This window comes from Pteropus medius, unplaced genomic scaffold (genome assembly GCF_902729225.1).
Source record: "Pteropus medius unplaced genomic scaffold, Ma_sr-lr_union100, whole genome shotgun sequence".
In the NCBI taxonomy this organism is placed as follows: domain Eukaryota; kingdom Metazoa; phylum Chordata; class Mammalia; order Chiroptera; family Pteropodidae; genus Pteropus; species Pteropus medius.
This window is the reverse complement of record NW_024340699.1, coordinates 194,007-213,572: the sequence shown is the minus strand read 5'-3', so window position 1 is coordinate 213,572 and position 19,566 is coordinate 194,007. Positions and strand designations below refer to the sequence as shown.

The window sequence follows — 19,566 nt, the reverse complement described above, 5'->3', positions numbered from 1 at the left end:
GGTCAAATATGTGGTGACAGAAAGAAATCTAACTATGAGAGGTGAACACGCAGTGTAAATGTATATATATATGCCTTGCTGTTAAAGTGTACAGTTGAAACATTGGATTTTGTTAACCAATATCACCATAAAAATTAATTAATCAATTAATTTTTTAAAATAAAAAAAAAGAAAAATCTCAACTAATTCATCACTTTTGGAAGAGGCTGGAAAACTGATTTATTATTCTAAAACCTGGAAAACAAAGGGAAAGAATTAAACACACTTCTGTTTCTCCTGAGGAACTATGTTTTAGTTTAGTAATCAAATATTTAATGAGGGAAAGTCCTTTAGAGAAGAATTACAGCTAATAAATGGAGTGATAAAACATCATCACTCTGCAATTCTAATGACATAATGGATCTAGGCAATGATCATCAATGGCTGCTAAAATCATTATGTGAAAGCCACTAGGAAAATTTATAATTTATGTTAGACTGATAACACTGTAACGTACTGCTCAATTTTAACATCACAACAGGAGAGACCACCAGACATTCTGTTTCCTGATATGATGCAATAGGAAGCACACAAAACCACCTACTCAGAAGTCTTGCCAAAATTAAACATGAATCTCATCAAACCTCTAGATCTATATCCAAGTTTGCAGGAAACGTAGGAGAGAGAGGAACATGACAAATGCATGGAGATGCAATTGGACAAGTTCAAAATATATAAAATACTAAAGACAAATGATCTGTTTGTCTGCAACAAATAAGTCAGAGGGAGAACCTATAGAGTAAAAGGGACGTTAAGCGACATGTAAGCATGTGATGAATTTGTTTGGATGTAGATTCAAACAAATTAATTGTATAAAAACAATATCGGACAGTTGGGAAATCAGAACAGTGACTTATATTTAAAGACTAATGAATCGTCATTATTAATTAATCATAATTAAATTGTTATTAATTTTTAAAGGTGCGGTAATGACACTGTAGTTATCTTAAAAGAGTCTTTATTTTGCACAGAAACATACTGAAATAATCATGTATAAAATAACAAGACATCTGAGATTTGCTTTGTTATAATCCAGTGGAGGGGGAGAAATAGGTAGGATTTGGCCATGAGTAGACAACTGAAGCTGGGTGATGGGTAGGTGAGGGTATTTTATTCTCTTCTCTTTACATTGCTATATGTTTGAAAATTTCCAAGATGAAAGGTTTAAAAAAAAAGGCCTGTCCAGTTCAGGATAATAATCAAAACTCCAAACATATTCAATTTAACGCTTTTTCCTCAAGATATGCGTAAGTCTGCTTCAGGTTTCTAAGCATGTTGCCTTTTCCACTACATCCTAACTCTTCCTCCTTCCCAAAAGACTAGACTGGCTCCTAACCTACCCATCAGGCTCAGGTTCGTGGAGGAAGAAGGGAAAAAAGAACAGCTTTCAATGAGGCTAAGCTGTAATCTGGGGTTACTGAACTCTGAATGTGGTAGAAAGACAATTGCTACTTTTCCTTTCATGAGAAACTTTTGTTGTGTGTTTTGTTGTTGTCATTAGTTTCAGAGGGTTCTTGATGCGAGAGATGCCACTCTGATTGGCCAATGAGCCTAACCCTCAGCCCTTGGGCTTCTGTTGGTCCACTTCCAGTGTTCCCTCTGTTCCTCTCAACTCCATCAGGATCCCTTTGCCCATCTCAGTTATCCTCTTGGGTGGATTTTCTGTGAAAATGAGCCACACACCATTCCTTCCCATGGCTCTACTTGAAGACTTTGGCATCCTTGCCCTGCCATTCATGGATGTACCACTTGCCCCAAGTACAGCCCCTTCTCCTTCTGACACCAAACATGCAGCTCTTCCACAAGCCTTCACCATTACGTTTCTCCAAATGGGATTTAGACACCAGTCCTATGTCTCTTAAATTCTGAGATTTATGCCGAGCTCACTGAGTAGCCCCTTAAAAGCCCTGTCACTAGGCTTCTAGCGGATGCAAGCACCAACCAGCTGCCCTTTCCCCTGGGCAGATTGTGAGAGAAAATGCACAGTGCACCCAAATCCCTCTCTTGACTTTTCAAGGCTTTGTGTTCTAAAGGCTACAGTTGGGTGAACACTGCTACTGGCAGAACCTGTTTTGCTTCTTATTGTGTCAAGCTTCGATAATACAATACTCCATTCTAGGATAGGAGAGTACTTGATTCCTTTAATTGTATTATTTTATGCCTTTGTGGCATCAACTGAAAAACCGAGTTGAAAAGCCTCATTTAACATTCTATAACATTCCATAATTTTCTAAAGAAAAAAACAATTCATCCTGGCACTGTTGGATCTGGATCCTAATACGATGATGTCAGAAATTTTGGTTTTCACTTCTGAGTTCTGTATTGACTTCGTGCTTAGGCAGCCTTTCCTCCACGGCAGCAAAATAGGCTGACATTTTACCAGTGGAACTGGATTCTTTTTCCTTATAACAGTTCTGGCATAAGTCTCAGAACTGTGAATTATTGCCTTGGCTTGGATTGACAGACATCAGTCGTCACAGCCAAGGCGAGAGAATATTCTCTTGTCTATTTCTACGTCTGCCTGCTCTCCTGGATTTGGGGGTGGAATACAATCAGCCCTACCAAACCACATGGACTGAGAACAAGGGGAGGTGGTCCTCCAAAGGAATAGCAACAGAGTGTTGCCACTAGAGGAAGAGGAATGGCTGCTGGCTCATCAATAAATGATTTCTCTCTTACACTGACTTAAAGTCCATCTTCATTGCTTTATCATTTGAGGCCCTGTATTTCCAATTCTCTTCTCTGGTCCAGGGAACAACCATTTAGATAAGTGAAGATGCTTCTCATATCATTCCAGAGCCCTACTGTGTCCAGACCAAAGAGATCCTTCAACTGTTCTCTTAGGATGTGGCTTTGAAGCCCTTTATTTCCTTTATGGTTCTCATCCAAGCTTGATCGGATTTATTTGTATCTGTTAAAGAGTGAGACTCAAGAGATTTGGTAATTACATTGACTCTCCTGAAATTACTTTTTTAAAAATCCTTATTCCTTCTAGAGCTATCGATCCTAGAAAAAAAAAAAATAGCATAAGCACATAAAGATATATGTACAAAATGTTCAATACAGTGTTGTTTGTAACAGAAATGAATTATTTGAACATCAGTGAGAAACTAGTTAAATAATTTATGGTGTATCCATTCAATAGAACACTACAAGGTTATGAAAATGAATAACGTATATCTAACGCTTCGCTCTAAATAAGTACGAGGTACATTGTTAAGACAGGAAAGGTGCTGACCAATAAGTGTGGCACGATTCTATTTTTTTATTTTTTATTAATGTGTACGTGTATGCACAGGGCAACATCAGAAAGTTTATATTGCAAACTTCCAGCAAATGGAACTGGAAAGGTAAAGAGATATTTCGCTTTTTAATTTATGTAATTTGAAAAGATGATATTGTGGGAGAATTTTTTACTTTCCAATTTAAAATAAAAAAAGTCCTTTGTCAGAAATTGTTAGTTTGATTAGCAGAAGACAATAAAAACTGAGGTGACCAGGAAGCTTGAAGCTAATTTTTTAAAATATATAGACATGAAAATGAAATATATTCTGCTAGAAAAAGCAGATTAGCAAATAGACAAAAATAATAATAACTTCTAGCCTCGCTCTTCAGAGATAATCAATGTTAACATTTATTTTACATTCTTCCAATATTTTTTAGTTAAATTTAATCTTTAATTGCAATTATCATCCCAGCTTCTAGATCGTTTACTTCCCTCTTCCTGTATAGAGGGTTTAATGTTTATTTTTAACTTCAATGTTAACTAGGTTTTTTTTTATTTGTTTGTGTATTTAACTGCAACCTTCTTCAGTTTAATATCAAAGAAATAAATGGCATATAAATACAGCAAAATTGGAAGCTGAGAGAGGGAAACAGTTATGAGTATAATGAGCGGGGCAGATTTTTGGCTCTGAGTGGGGCTAAATATGGCTGAGCAGGACAGAAACAAGAAGGGAGCAGAAAAAGAGTAGGAGGGGAAGAGAAGTGACACTAGATGGATCAGTGTATTCAGAAATATGATTATTTAAATTGCCTGTCTGGCTCTTTTTTTTTGTATACCAGCTCATTTTCATTTTAAACCCAGGGCAGAGGCAAATTGATTTGCATACTGGCCCTCAGGGGAAGAGTCTAGGAGATTGTGGTCTCTTTTCTGACAGCCAGAGGTAAGGCAGAAATCAGGCTGGCTTCCTGAAGTCCTAGGTGCCCAAAGCTAACCGCAACTCATCCCACGCCACCTCGACTTAGCAGCATCAACATAAAAGTACTGTGGATTGTATTTTAGGCCAGGGGATTTACCCAGCACATACATATTGTGTACAGTATGGAAATCTCCCCACCCTCACATCCTGCCTAGCTCACAGTGCCCTCTCAGGTACATATTCATTGAAAAGGCTATTTATAGTTGTCTTCTTGCCTTGCTTTTCAAAATAATAGATGGGGAGCAAACATGATTGACTTGAAACCTCTTCCCATATAAATATGTAAACTTCACCCATCTATAACCTTGCATGTGTACATACTCTATACAGTGTTTTGTGTTTTCACTCTTCACATCTCTTCAATCTTAGGCCCTTTAAAAATTTTAAATGTATAGAAAACTATACTCAGAATTGTGGGTTTGTCCATTTTTCTTCTAACGAAACAATTATTGTTGGTTTTAAATACTGCGATAAGTGCTATTAGATCCACCATTCATTCAGTTCATTCGGTATCACTCTATCATGTATTTAATTGCCCTCCTGTTTCGTTCTCTCTTTCGTCAGCGTGTTCTACTGGACTGTAAGCTTTCTGAAGTTAAATTCATGGCTTATACATGCTTCATTATACATGCTTCCTTGTTAGGAAGAATTACCTCAAACTTGTAAATTAAAAAATTATAAAGCAGGCAACATGTCCTTGCAATGTCATATCAAAGCACTGTTTAACATGTCTGCCCAAGGATTATTTAATTATCTAAGAGAAGGAAGTGAGACGATGGGATCGGATCAATAAATCAAGACTGTCTATTATTGCTGTCTATTATTTTTAACAGCTTTATCGAGGTACATTTTGCATGTCAGAAAATTTATTCATTAAAAATATACAGTTCAGTGGTTTTTAGTATGTTCACAGAGTTGTGTAATTACCACTATATAATTTTAGAGCATTTTCGGCACCCCAAGAAGGCTATTACTGATTAAAATTCCAGACTCTGTCAAGTTCTATAATAACTTATAGATTTTTGTTTAAAAGAGATGAAAATGATTTTTTAGTAAAAAAAAATAATTTATAATTTCACTTTCTTCAATGTAAATGCATATATCTAATTTGCCTTTGAACCAACTTTACCATCCAAAATGTTGGTTCCCTCACTGATGAGTTAATTAAATCTTTGGAGTGTTTGCATTCTATATTAGTAGGAGAGTCATATTTACCAATTTTTGAAACTTGTATTTTGATAACCTGAATGTTCTTAGCAATAATGGGCACATAGTGAACAATAAATAAATATATCCTTTTTTTTTTTTTTTTTGAGAAAGGATGTATCAGACTTTTAAACTTTCGGAGGAAAGGATAAATGTTTGAAAGATCTTAAAGAAAAATCGGAAAATGAATTTTGAATAGTATTCTGTATTTTGGTTCTCAAATTCTAAAATTTGCTGCCAGAGAAAGTTAAATTTGAATGAAGCTATTTACTAGCTTAACATTTTTATAACCCTATAAACTTAAAGTATTATTTATTTTTGCGTAAGTGGTATATGCAATGGAACAAAATCTGAAAGTTATAAAAAGGCAGGCCCCAGAAAGTAAGTCTCCATCCCACCATTTCCCTTAGCCAACAAGCTGCCCCAAGGTTTCTGCTGTTGCCAGTTTCTCATGCATTCTTTCACACATATACACTAACACATAAGCATACATTTAAAATTTTTTTATTCAAAAATATATGGCATACCATATATGCCATTTTGCAACTTGCTTTTTCACTTTCTAATATTTATTGAAAATTGTTCAACATCAATATACATAACAGTTGCCTCAACCAGACCATGTCTAGTAGCTGATTACTTCTCACTATTTTCACCGCTACCACACAAGTCTTATCCATCACCATCTCTTGCAGGAGCCACTCAGTCTCCATGTCTGTCCTCACTGTTCCTTTACAATCTCTTTTCATCATGGTGGCCAGAATGATCCTCTATATATGTAGGTCAGATCATCTGGCATTTAGAGGAAAGCCAAAGACTTCCTAATGCCTTATAAGTTCTGTCCAGCGTGATCTGCTCCCTATCATCGCCGCCTCTACCTCTTCACGCATTTCCAACCACTTTCCCTCACTCCATTCTTGTCACTGAAGCCCCCTTGGTATTCCTCTAACACACCAGGCATGGATCTTGGCCTTTGCTATTCCCTCAGACTGAGAGGCTACCCTCCCAGACATCTGCATGGCTTCCTCCCTGAACTCCTTTAGGTCTTTGCTCAAAGATTGCTTCTCATTGAGCCTTCCTTGACCACCACCTCTAGCTCCTCATCCCCTGCATATGCTCCCATCCCACCTGCCTACTTTATCTTTCTCTCTAGTGTTTATCGGCATTGGGCATACCATATATTTTACTCATTTATTGTCTAGGTAGGTACACGCTCTATGAGAACAAGGTACTTGTTTGTCCATTGCTGTGTTCCTAGCACCTACAACAGGGCCTAGAACAAAGTAGGCATTAAATAATATTAATTCAATGAATGGATGAATTTATGCTGCCTAGTACTTGGATATTTGTGTTCTGTTTTTGTGACCCAGCCTAGTGCAGTCTCACCATTTGGTTTCTTGTGACCTTGAAGTTGCTTCACCTCTCCAAGCCTTGATTTCCTCCTCTATAAAGCAGGGACAGAAGCTGCACCTACACTTTACAGGGCTGTTGTGAGCATTAAAATTTTTTAAAGACTGCTAAGTGGGTAGCACCATACCTGATTTGTAGTAAGTTCTCGATAATATGATTGATTTCTTTCATTACTAATCATTCATCAGAAATGGACTTTTGAGAAGAATACATGGTCGAGTATAATATAGAAAAACCTCATTTCTTATTTTTAAACCTAATAGTGTCAACTTTGAGTGATTATGTCTTTACAATGGAATAAAAGCCACTTTGTTCTTTTTCGGAGAAGTCATTTAACATCTTTAGAAAAAGCATTTTAGTGCTTCAGAGGCACAGACCTTTATCTTTGCATTTCTATTTTCTGGATGGTCTGGAAAATAGTAGTTGCTCGATACATTCTGTTGAGGAAACAAATGAAAGAGTGAATCTCAATGGGCACAAGCAAGTTCATATTTATTGAAAAGCTGCAATGTGCCAGGTACTGCAGTAGGCACCAGGGATATAAAAAAGAACATTTGGGGGTTGAAGTTTATTTCAAGACCTTCGCATAGTTATCACTGAGTTTGGGAGATATGTTTTATCTCAGAAGTAGTTTTCTAACTGAGGGAGGGGGAATTTGGGTTCACCACCTTGTGCAAAGTGAAAAAAAAACTCCAGAAAGACGTCTTTGCCTAATTTCTCTGAAGAGCTTTTCAACGAAACAAAATGTCAGTGGTTTATCAGGTAGACATCAAGAGTGTTGCAGTAGGCATACCAGTGTGGGAAATCCTATGGTGATTCAAGACCACTACGAATTCCTGTTGTTCCCAGTAAGTCCCCACGCATATTGCTAACCGCAAACAATTCATATTTGGTGCACAATGAGACTCTAACGGTGAGCCATGCAGCTTGAGGTGAGAAAAAGCCCTGACCTGAGTCTCAAGATCGGGGATAGAAGCCGGCTCTGCATTCTGACCCTGAGCCTCAGTTCCTCACCATAAAATTACGCTTTTAAAAATTAGCCTCCTTCAAATGTGCAAATGGGTGAGAAAATCCTCTACTCCCTGGAAACCACTGTACCAATGGGACTGTGATTCTGATAGGGAGAAGAAGCCCTTTGGACCATTTCACTCAATAATTTCTTCAACTTCAGAGTGCCTGTCACCATGGCACTACACACTGCGGACATGGAGAAGGACAAGTGACAGGATCCTTCCACTTAGCAAACACCCAGTCCACTTCCAGAATTTTATCCCCAGGCTGTAGGTAAGCAAAAGCAAAAACACCATTGCAGGAAGAGATCATTGCAGCGATATCTGTAACAACAGCAATAAAACTGGAAACAACCCAGATATTTGTAAAACAGGATGGTTTCCTCAATTATGCATCCCAATATTTTGATTAGAAAAAATATCTAGCCTACCCACACCTATGCCCTGGTAGGGTCAACCTCGGAGGTGATAGTTTGTTTGAGGGGAGGCTGATGACCCTGCCCCAAGGGGGTGGCTGCTTGGAGGCCGGACAAAGGGGTGTGTGATGGTGACAGGTCACAAAGGACTGTGAAGGATAAATGTGGTGGTGTGAGGAGATTTAGGCAGAGCCCTGCAGGGAGATGGGCAGTTGCCTTCGCTCCCTCTCTCTCTCGGGGACTCGACTTGTGGCTGGTGGAGCTGTCTTAAACGAAGAGAACCATGAGCAGCGAATGTGTGTTACCTTACTACACGGCCCACAGCTACCGTTCAATGGGCGTGTTCAATACCTCCATGGGGGACCTGCAACGACAACTGTACAAGGGAGGAGAGTATGATATTTTCAAGTACGCACCGATGTTTGAGAGTGACTTTATCCAGATCAGCAAAAAAGGAGAGGTGATCGATGTGCACAACCGTGTCCGAATGGTGACTGTGGGCATCGCATCCACCAGCCCCATCCTCCCGTTACCTGACGTCATGCTGCTGGCCCGACCAACTAAAGTCTGTGAGGAGCATGCCAGACACGCCCGGACCACCAGGGGGAGAGGTCGCAAGCCCTCAAAGACCCTAGAGCTCACCAGGCTGCTTCCCTTGAAGTTTGTCAAGATCTCCATCCACGATCGTGAGAAACAGCAGCTGCGCCTGAAGCTTGCCACTGGCCGTACTTTTTATCTGCAGCTGTGTCCCTCTTCAGATGCACGAGAAGATCTCTTTTGCTACTGGGAAAAACTTGTCTATCTCCTGAGACCACCAATGGGGAGTTGCAGTAGCACTCCGACAATCCAAACCAGGGACACAACAACCATAGAGGATGACAGAAGCATAGTGGTAAGCATCTGCAGAGACTCAAGACAGCAGGGCAGGGTGCTTTGGGAGAACAGCTCAAGCTGGTCCTACAAAGCCTTTGGTGCTCTCTGAAGCTCACCCGGGAAATGCATTCCGATTTTGAAAAGCCTCAGGGCCAAATGAGCCACCACGATGGCACTTACCACACTAGGGACGCTTGGAGTCCTTCTCCGAATTGTCCCACAAGGCTGAATTTCAGAGAGACCTTAGGTATCAGCTGCTCTGGTCTCATACTCAGGGTTGTAATCCCTTCTACAGCACCCTGATTGTCCAGCCCTTTCATGAGCACTTACCCCAACCCAGACAGTCTCATCGGTTGCAGAACATAGTTAACAGTTAGGAGGTCCTGCCTTCGTTCCAGCTCCCCGTGACTCTCATGTGCCGATTAAATCAGCACACGCGCTGATTTAGCAGCCACCGAAATGTAAAATTTGTAGATCCTTCGACCCAGCAATCGCACTTCTAAGAATCTGTCCTGCAGAGATACAAGCACACACGTGTAAAATAGAAGGGTATGAGGATAGGGAATTGTACCAGTGCTTTCCCCAGCATGGGGATTGTTCATGCAAAACCAAGTGGCTGTTTGACAGGGGTGCTGTAGACAGGATCTTGCATCTACGGGAGCTTAGATGTGATGATTTCAAAGGTTCTTCTCATTAGAAGCCCTGAAGTTGCTCGGCTCTAGGATGAGAGAGGAGCAGACAGTTCTGGTCTCACTTTGTCATCTCTCTCTCACCTGTTTCTCCTCCCCTCGGCACAGACCTCAGAGCTCCATGGAGAAGGGGATAAGGATAAGGGGCTTCACAAGCCTCATAATGTGTCCAGAGCCACTTCTTCTGCTTATTCTGGGGGAGAGGGAATACATCACGCCCCTCATGGAAATACTGGTTCACCTTTAGGCATGAAAACTCCAAGGACTGCCGAAGGAGCAGCAAAGGGGGCAGCCACAGGCCCGGCCGCAGCAGGAACAGCAGCGAGCCCTACAGCAAGTGTGGCAGGAGCAGGGGCAGCAACAAGCCCTGCAGCAGGTGCTTTGGGTATAGCAGGAACCAAGAGTACGGGCACAGGCCAGGTAAGCACAGCCCTGTCAGGAGCCACCACCAAGAGTCCAGGACAAAGTGGATCCAGCAAGGCCATTGCCGCTGCTGCCAACATATCCTCTGAGAGTATGAACGTGGTCTTGGCGGGTGCTGCAAGCTCGTCCTCGTTAGGTACTTCCACCATAACGGCGGGGGCTGCCAGTCTCTCCCCAGAGAGCAGCTTCGTGTTTGCAGGTGCAACGATGACCAGAACTCCTGCCGCAGGAAAAGCCGAAGGCCCGACGGCAGGGCCCCTCGTCTCCACCTTGCAGAGTGAAGGCTACATGAGTGAACGGGATGGAAGCCAGAAGGTCTCCCAGCCCAGAGCCGAAGCTCGGAAAGAAAAAAAAGAAAAGAGAGAAAAGAAGGACAGAACGTCCACCGGGAAAAGTTCTCGTCACCACAGGACAGGAGGGAGCAAGTCAACCCGGAAATCGTCCTCCCACCGGTCCTTATCTGGCCATAGACACACACGAGAAGACAAAAAAGAAAAAGGGCAGGGCCATGTGAAGGGCAGAGGACACAGCTCTCACAAGAGTGCCAGCCACAGCTCCACCATGAAGGAGTCGAGGACAGCTCACAAAGTGGGGAAGAGCAGATCTGCCACCAGTTCAGGTACTTTAAGTAAGAAATCCAGTCGGATTGGCTGTTTTTTCAAGAGCCTCAGAGTCACTCCTGGTTCAAAAACTGTGGTCACACCACACGACAGGGAGGTTGACTTCATAGCTAAGACAGTTGAGAAGTGCAACATAGAGACCAAGGTAGAGAAAGCTCCAGGTGGCCAGGATCTGGGGATCTCTGGCACCGTGACATCTGAGACAACGGAGACGATCATCATTGAAGCCAAATCCATTTAAATAAGAGCCAGGGCAGGAAGCTGCAATGGAGACTCAGCCCCACGAAGGTATCCCTAGACAGTCAATTCCAGCTTTCTTTAATAAAAAGAAACCATACAACTCCAAAAGAAATGCTATCTTCTGTTTGAATTTCTATGTCCTGTAGCCCAGTAGTGACTTCACAGTAGCTTCTGTGATGTGAACTGTGCTAAAGCCCGAGACCCCAGCCTCCAGTCAAGCAGCACCTCACCTCCCACCCATGTCCAGCAGAGCCAACACGAGTGCCCTGCCTTGTCTCAACCCCCTTCTGTCTTTGGTTTCCCTAAGACTATGGCTGCAAGTCCACAGACTTGCAGCAGCACCGCCCCTATGTCCCCATGCCCTTCTTCCTCTTCCCCATGCCCTTCTTCCTCTTCTCCTCAGCGGTCTTTGAATATGGACGTTCAGTCTAGTCCATAGACTGAAGACAAGACCCATATCTCTTCAGGGCATAATCAGGAGAGGAAAGGGGGGATGCAGCAGCATTTGTAGGCAATCAGAAGAGTAAAGTTTATCATCTAGATCAGGAATTGGCAGCCTAAGGGCTAAATCTTGCCAACTGCCTGGTTTTGTAAAATTTTATTGGAACGGAGCCACAGCCATTCATTTACATATTGTCTGTGGCTGCTTTCACATTGAAACAACAGATTTGTGTAGTTGCAACAAAGACTGTATGGCCTGCAAAGTCTAATAAATTTACTATCTGGCCCTTTAAGGAAAGGCTTGGCCACGATACATCTAATCTTAACAATTCTCCTTCCTCCTGGGTATACATTGTGGAGGAACTCTCACATACGCTTGCTAGGAGACAACTAGGAAGATGTTTATGATAAAATAATTTGTAATAACAAAACCCTAGAAACAGCCCAAATGTTCATCAAACAGAAGAACTGATAAATCGTATGTGCCTACAGTGGCTATAATACAGCAGCGGAAGCGAACAGCAACGATCCATGTTAGCGTGGATGAATCTCACAAAATGTTAACCAATATAAGCAAGTTAGAAAAATGCATGTGATAGAGTTCAATTTGTAGAACAGTTCAAAAATAAGATCAAACAATACGTTTGGGGGTAAATATTTGCTAAAAGCATAAACGAAAAACAAAAGGATAGCAGATGTCTATAGGGTGAAAGGGAGGGATGGTCTGAAAAGTACCTACAAAAAGCTTCAACAGAGTGGAGATTGTTCTGTTAAGCAAAGGGATATGTCCACGGTAATTTATTGTTGTACCTTTTTTATTCCAACATCTCTGAAATCAGCATGGTTTTAAATTGCTGTCAGCCAGGTGGCAGTGACTGCCTTAGAAATACCTTAACTAGTTTATTTCACTTATGGTTTCCTTTTGCACAAGATAGATGACAAAATACCTAAGTCTGAAAGATATCTTTCGATAGATGTAAAATAAAAATTTTAAGTGACATTATACTCAGAATTCAGGAACCTGGAAAAGGTTTAGATATATTGTAGAATAATCCAAAATGCTGTGTACTAATGAGCTCTGTAAAGTATGTATGAATGTGGAAGGTAATTCTCTCCCCTCAAATAAATACCACATTAGAAATGAGTTTATAACTTTAAAACATGTCTATTGTAAAAAAGAAATTACGTTATCTTTTCAATTTAAAAGAAAGATGTAAATAAATTTCATGAGTCTATGCAAACCATTAAGTTGTTAACGACAGATGATAAAAGTTGAATGTGAGAAAAATAATTCATGTGTGTTTGTGTGAGCCTAGGGGTATTCTGCCCCACCTTGAACTTCCTTGCTCATTCTCTGTGACAATAATGTTTACTAGGATGGAAGCTGAGTTTCCAATAAAACAGGGTGTTTCTCTGGAGAGCAAATGTGTGGTAGAGGTGGAGGAGTAAGAAACGAGGTATTCTGAAAGGAGTAGTGGCTTAGGATACCAGCGGAAGCCATTCTCAATTGCTCTGGCGGGTGGCTAGAAAATCCCACCTGGTGATTTCTGATATACAAAGACCAATAGATGCTGGGGATCAAGGCATCCTTGGTGTTGACTCTTTAAGCAGTGAATGAATATAGGTAGGAGAAGAGAAAGAGGCATGATCTCAAAGACGTGAAAGGGGCTTTGGGGAAGCCTCCTGGGAATGTGAGAGGTTATGGAGTAGAGAAGGGGAACTCTTTCCAAAGCCTTTTACTCAGAGCCCCAAATTTACACTAAGCCAGAGGCTGAATTATTGTGGCTACAAATGTCTTAATCTCATGATTCTGTAGACCATGGCTCTATCTTTTGTCCTTCTATTAGTCCTGTTGTACGCACTCACACCCCCTACCTGCAAAGGGCTCCTTTAACATGAACTTAGTTTGTCCACCATGCAGGGCGTTAGCTGAGTAGACCCACAATTTACACAAATGCCACCGAAGTAAAGTGGAGGTGGGGACTTGCCCACCACAGTGAGCTGTGCCAGGCACTATCTCTGTATTTCCTTTTCTATCTTGACAGTTCATCAAGAGATGCATGTATAAATATCTACGTGTTTCAAAGCAACAGATCTCTTCTTCTGGAGGGAGAGATCAATTCGGGCACCAAGTCAATATACCTTATCAGAAAAAGGCCAATATTTTTTATAGCAATATTTGTCATTATGGTAGCAATTCTGCTGCTGCAAGTGTGATGAGGCCACGGATGGCTGATCTGCCTGACCCGTGTTCCAAACCAGCGCACAACACACATACATACAAAAGATGAGAAAGGGATCTTTTGCCAACAGTAAAATGAGGTCATTCATGGGGTTATTGTGAGCGAGTGGAGTCTGTCAGACAGAAGGAAGATGTACTATGATGGGAAGAAGCAAAGTGCCTCCAGATATTGAAGGCAGTGTCATGGCTGGCGGGGTGAGAGTGACGAAGGAGACACTGCAGAGCACAGTAGGGGACAGGTCATGTGAGGCTTTGAGGTCCACGTACAGGGTTTTGACTTCTGACTTAAGAGTAATGAAAAGCCACCGAAATGTTTTAAGTAAAGGAGTGACGACTAAATTGGCACTTTGTAAAGGGCACTGTGGTTGCTGTGAAGAGGAATATTTGGGAAGGGTTTTGTTATAATGTGACCTTGTGTCACTTCCTGTCTTTTGCCACAGGATCTATAAAATAAGGAGACTGGATAGGATGTTTTGAAAAACACCTTTCCATTTGAAATACCCAAGTGGGATGGATATTCCTTCAAGAAGGACTTGTGACCTGGGCTTCTGGAAGTGTGTGGTGCACTGGCAGACTTAGCTGGCAGTGAGTTTGGAAATTGCCTCAGCTTCAGAGAACTCATTCACCCGAGGTAAATGCTCTTCCCAGAGCACACAGCAAGAACTGATTGATGTGGAGTGTGAAGGTCTGGCCATCTTAGCCCAATGCGGACCAACTCTCAAGGGCCATTCTAGTTCAAGAGCTCCCAGTGGGGCCTGCATCGCAGCTCGACTCCCTCCTTGGTGCACTCTGCTTCCCTCCCTTCCCATCCACAGGTGCTAAGGGCACTCATTACTAAACATCCTTCTCACAAAGCTCCATTTCAAAATCTGTTTCTCGGGGAACATAGTCTGCAACACTGTGTTAGTATAATGTGCTGTGGGCACCTCCTCTGACTCCACTAACCTTGTGAAAGAGTTGGTGATAGCCAGGAAGGGTATTATACACCCTATGTGGTTTTGAATTTAAATAATTTAAAAATAAAATACATTTCCTTATTGCAAAACCGTGTCTATTTTAGAAAGTTTAGAGCATGTACACATGGAAAAGAAAGAAACACACATTCCATTGTCTTGATAATTCACTGCTTACTCAAAAATGGACTGGTTAGAACTACGTATGGTATTAGATGGGTAAGGATTTATCACGGTGATCACTTCATAAGTTTTATAAATGTCTAATCACTGTGTGGTACACCTGAAACTAATATAATATTATATGTCAACAATAATTGAAAAAATATCTTTTTAATGGACTGGTTAGATTTATGCATCCAGAAAGATGGAGTAGTCATATTTTTCCCTATTCCTCTCACTTGTACAAATAAAGACCTAGCACGTTGTATAAAACAAACCTTAAGACTCCGAAAGGTGGAGACCAGCCAGGGACCACAGGAAATGAGAAACAACATGGCGAGTTCTCCGATTTTCCCTCCCTCCATTCCTCCCTTCCTTCTTTCCTTCCTTTTTTGTTTCATGCATCCCAGACTTGGAGCTAAAGAAGCTGGCAATCCTGAAAAAAAAAAAATGTCCCAAGGAAAACCTCATCTTTCTAGCCAAAGGACCAGGAAAGGAGCCTTGAAAAAAAGATAGACGCTTTTAGACAGTAACTGCCCAATTACAGCCAAACATCACAGAAAAAAAAAGTGCTGACAATGCTCAACCCAAGCAACCGATAAAATGGGTAGATTTTGTGATGATTCAAAATCAGGTGTGATAATGGCATAGCTACATTTTCTTTGGTGAAATTCCACATAATAATGTCACTGTAGAGTGTAACCACGGTAACAGCTACGACAAGTAATTCAAAAAGGCTTATCTGCCTTTTTTTAGGATTCTAAATCCATTTTAAGATCTTCAACCTGCCAGAGATAACCGGCCTTCAGTGAGACCTCAGTGTCCTTCAGTGGGACCTTATATGTGGGACAAAAATCTTTGGGAGAAAAGTCAGTGTAAACCGAGGATAGTTCCCAAATATCAGGGTTACTGCTACCCCCTGCTGCTAAGGAAAGGTGTAGCAGGCACAAGAAACTGCGGCACCCTCCCCTTCCACGTGCTGCACACAGATCTGGGTTGTTGAGGCTGTTATTAGTGATAAGGTTGTTAGTAACCATTAGACAACAATAACAGCATAAATGGTGATTATGAATTGAAATTGTACAGCAGAGAACAATGCGTTAGTGATGACTCTCACCCAAAGTGCCTTGTTTCAACAATTTACATGAGCTGATAACAATTATATGTATATGATAAGAAGAAGCAGAAGCTGGAGATGAAAAATTTAATTTGCTAATTTCCATTTCTTCTGCCTGTGCTGATCAACAAGCAGAGACAATCAGTATTATTGATTACTAAGAGCTCAGAGATATTATTTATGAACCTGTCTACCAATGACAGATGTAGTAAGACCAACATACAAAATCAGGGTAAATGGTGCTAGAACAATTGGACTCTCACATGAAAAAACAAAAGGAATTTCAACTCATCTTACACGATATATAAAAATTAACTCAAAAAGTACCTTAGGCCTAAATGTAAAACTTAAAATTACAAAACATCTAGAAAAAAATACAGGGGGAAATTATTGTAACCTTAGGTTAGGCAAAGATTTCTTGGCTAGGACACAAAAAAGTGTGATCCATAAAAGAAAACAATTGGTAAGTAGGATTTTATTAGAACTTAAAGATACACTATTGTCTAAGGCCATGCTACCCTGAACACTCCCAATCCCGTCTCATCTTGGAAGCTAAGCAGGGTCGGGCCTGGTTAGTACTTGGATGGAAGACCACCTAAGAAGACCAGGTGCTGTAGGTGTAAAAAATAAAAGTAAAATAAAAGGTCTGCTGTAGGTGTAAAAAATAAAAATAAAATAAAAGGATTGCACTATTAAGAAATGAAAAGATTAGCCAAAGATTGGGAGGAAAATATTTACAAAATACATATCTGATAAACGACATATTGATTGTGTAGTGTGTGTGTGTGTGCATGTGTGTGCTCTTATAACTCAATAGTAAGAAGAAAAAAAAAAAGCCAGTTAAAAAATGGGCAAAAAATTTGAACAGTTTACCAAAGAAACAATATACATGGCAAACAAGTTACTCAACACTAGGGAAATGCAAATTAAAACAACTACACAGCTATTAGAATCACAACGAGTAAAAGTAAAAAGGAATATGCCAAGTACATATGAAGATTTACAGCAACTGCAACTCCCACGGTTTGCTAGTAGAAATAAAAAATGGTACAGCCTTTTTAGAAAACTTCTTGACACTTTCTTATATATGTAAACATATAACTATTACAAGGCTCGGCAATTCTATTCTTATGTAGTTACTCAGAAGAAATGAAAACATACAAAGATGTCTATATGGATGTTTAAAGGATGGAAAATAGCCCAATGTCCAACAACTGGTGAATAAATAAATGAATTATTATTTTACCTTCGTACAACGGAATACACATGCAATAGAATGCAAGACTTTTTGCCTTTTTTATTTTCTAGAACAGTACCTGGCAAAGTAGATGCACAATAAAGATTTGCCGAATGGATGTATTCCTTGTTAAGCTATACGAGGAATCTTTAAGGAATAAACTTTCCATTCAGATTCCAGAAATACAGCCACATAAATATGTTATTATATGCCATATTTTCACTAGCATCTCTCATAATATGAATTTCATACCATTATTCAGGTGTAGTTTCTTGTAAAGAACACAAGACTGAGAGTCGAGTCCTAGATTTTAGCCTCGATCCTGCCACTAAGACATTACACCTTTGAGCCCAGTATATCCATTTCCAGAAATTTACTTATTTCTAAATAGAACTAATACAAAATGTGGTATGGTAGTTTCAATGGAGTATGGGAGAAAGTAAAAGATGAATTTTTAGATTTGAGCCTTTGCAACTGAGTGAAGTGCAAGTGAGTAAAGATGTGTAGTACTGTCAGATATGGTGTCTGAGTGCAAATAAGAAGGGTGTTGCCAGGGCCTGGCTAGCACCTGGATGTTACCACCTGGATGACATCCCATTGAGAAGTGAGACCTGAGCCTTGGGTCAATTCAAATGATCAAATGTGCCAAATACTGCTGAGTGAAGTAAAATGAGAAGTTAGAATGACCACTGGAGGGCACAGGTATAGGTCACATTGGTCTCAGTGGCAGCGAGAAAAGCTTGATTAGGATATGCTCAAAAGTGAATGGATTTCTTCAACAAATAAATTGATGAGGGGAGGGAATTGAGATTGGGGAAGGAATCTATAGATTAAAACGTAATTAAAAGACAAATTAGGTAGTCACCAAAGGGAGGACTTTATTAGATCCTGCAGCAGTTGGTGCCCAAGTACTGACTTGATTTTGGTGATATTAATTTATTTAAAAATGAGTTCTATGATTATGTAAAAAAGAGTTATTTTTTAGCGACGTATGTTGAAATGAAATAATGTCTACAGGTAGACAATTGTTGAAATTGGGCAACGGGTACACTGTTCTATTCTATGTCTACTAACACTAAGAAAGAAATTATCTGCCAAGGACTTCTTCTGGTTAAGTGGGCACAAATTCATAACCAGAGTCTAGAGGCTGACAGAAGCTTCTTATCTACTCTGCATTCCAGGGGAAACCCACAGAAAGAGCTGCCAGTGTCCTATAAGGTGTACCTGCCTGAGTCAACCCTTATATAAGGGAGTTTCTGGTATAGCCTTTCCACTAATGAGCTGAGACCTACTCTGTCTAATGGAAACTGCACACCTATAGCCTCATTTGCATCTTTACTGACCAATCAGAGCAGCTCAAGAACAACCAATCAAAATATGCAATTCTGACCAATCTAGATCATGCTATTTGGACCAATCAGACTGTGCAAATTTGGATCCTTCATTTGTATACAAATAGACCAATCAGGGACTAGGGGGGGAACTTTCTGTATAAAAAGCCGCCTCCCATTTCTGTGTAGGGAGGGCATACTTTCAGTGTCTAGTGGATGGAGTTTCTTTTGTTGGCGAAGTGTTTTCCTAAGTTTTCTTTTTCTCGAACCCGGGTCTGCGGACTCCTGGTGGCTTTAAATTGGTGGCAGCGACCTTTAGTTGACTTTTGGAATTCTCCGTAAGAAATTTTTAAAAAAGGGGAATCAAAGAATCTTATTTTAGAGAGATAAAGTTGAGTTTTATCAGATTAACAATCTTATTTTTAATGTGCAACATGCTCTTGTAAGAGTCCTATGAATTTAGAAGTTTGTGACACCGCTAATGAAAATAACCTCCAAAAGAAACCTTTAAATTTTTTTTTCTTAATTTGCTCATTTGTTGCTTCGAAATACAGTAGATTCTCTCTGAATTCCTAATAACAATAGAAGTGAATGGATGGTGAAGAAATGGTAATTGAGAATATATTATTGATCCCCAATCATGATCTCAAATATTTACAGATTAAAAAAATATAGTTTATAGAATCCAACCTCATTGTCTAAAATATTTTTGACAGCGGGGTGAGTCGCAATAATTTCAATAATATTCGCTTACCTGTATTTTCTAACTTTTATGTAAGGTATAGATGTCTTGTTTAATTTCAAGCATTTAAAAAAAAAAAAAACAGTGCTATTTTTACTGATAGAAAGTAGATAACTCCCCCACTTTAAACCCGGCTGGTTACCGCGCTCCCAAATTGCCATAAAGCGGGGCTGGGGCAGGGGCGGGGTATGCGCAGGCGCAATAGCGTGCCGG

General features: G+C 40.4%; 1 protein-coding gene, 1 long non-coding RNA gene and 1 pseudogene across 3 annotated transcripts; 2 read left to right on the top strand and 1 right to left on the bottom strand.

Moving 5' to 3' along the window:
- Positions 1-1,056: 1,056 nt before the first annotated feature.
- Positions 1,057-19,551, bottom strand: LOC120613844 (uncharacterized). Of its 2 annotated transcripts, XR_005655784.1 has the most exons (5): positions 19,366-19,551; positions 8,926-9,668; positions 8,589-8,659; positions 7,235-7,294; positions 1,057-3,045 (listed from the first exon to the last, which is right to left on the bottom strand). It is a non-coding gene; the product is annotated as an uncharacterized LOC120613844 (long non-coding RNA). The 2 variants fall into 2 exon arrangements; XR_005655782.1 differs by having other exon boundaries at positions 8,589-9,668.
- On the top strand, positions 8,345-11,129 carry GARIN3 (golgi associated RAB2 interactor family member 3). The gene is made up of 2 exons (XM_039876501.1): positions 8,345-9,175; positions 9,954-11,129. Exons 1-2 carry the CDS (start codon positions 8,567-8,569, stop codon positions 11,127-11,129), a joined length of 1,785 nt encoding a protein of 594 aa, XP_039732435.1. The 5' UTR covers positions 8,345-8,566.
- Positions 16,545-16,663, top strand: LOC120616768 (uncharacterized; annotated as a pseudogene).
- Positions 19,552-19,566: the final 15 nt, after the last annotated feature.

Coding starts and splice junctions, on each gene's coding strand:
- GARIN3 (XM_039876501.1), top strand. CDS start 8,567: ATGAGCAGCGAATGTGTGTTACCTTACTACACGGCCCACAGCTACCGT. Junction 9,176..9,953: donor AGGATGACAGAAGCATAGTG/GTAAGCATCTGC, acceptor CCCTCGGCACAG/ACCTCAGAGCTCCATGGAGA.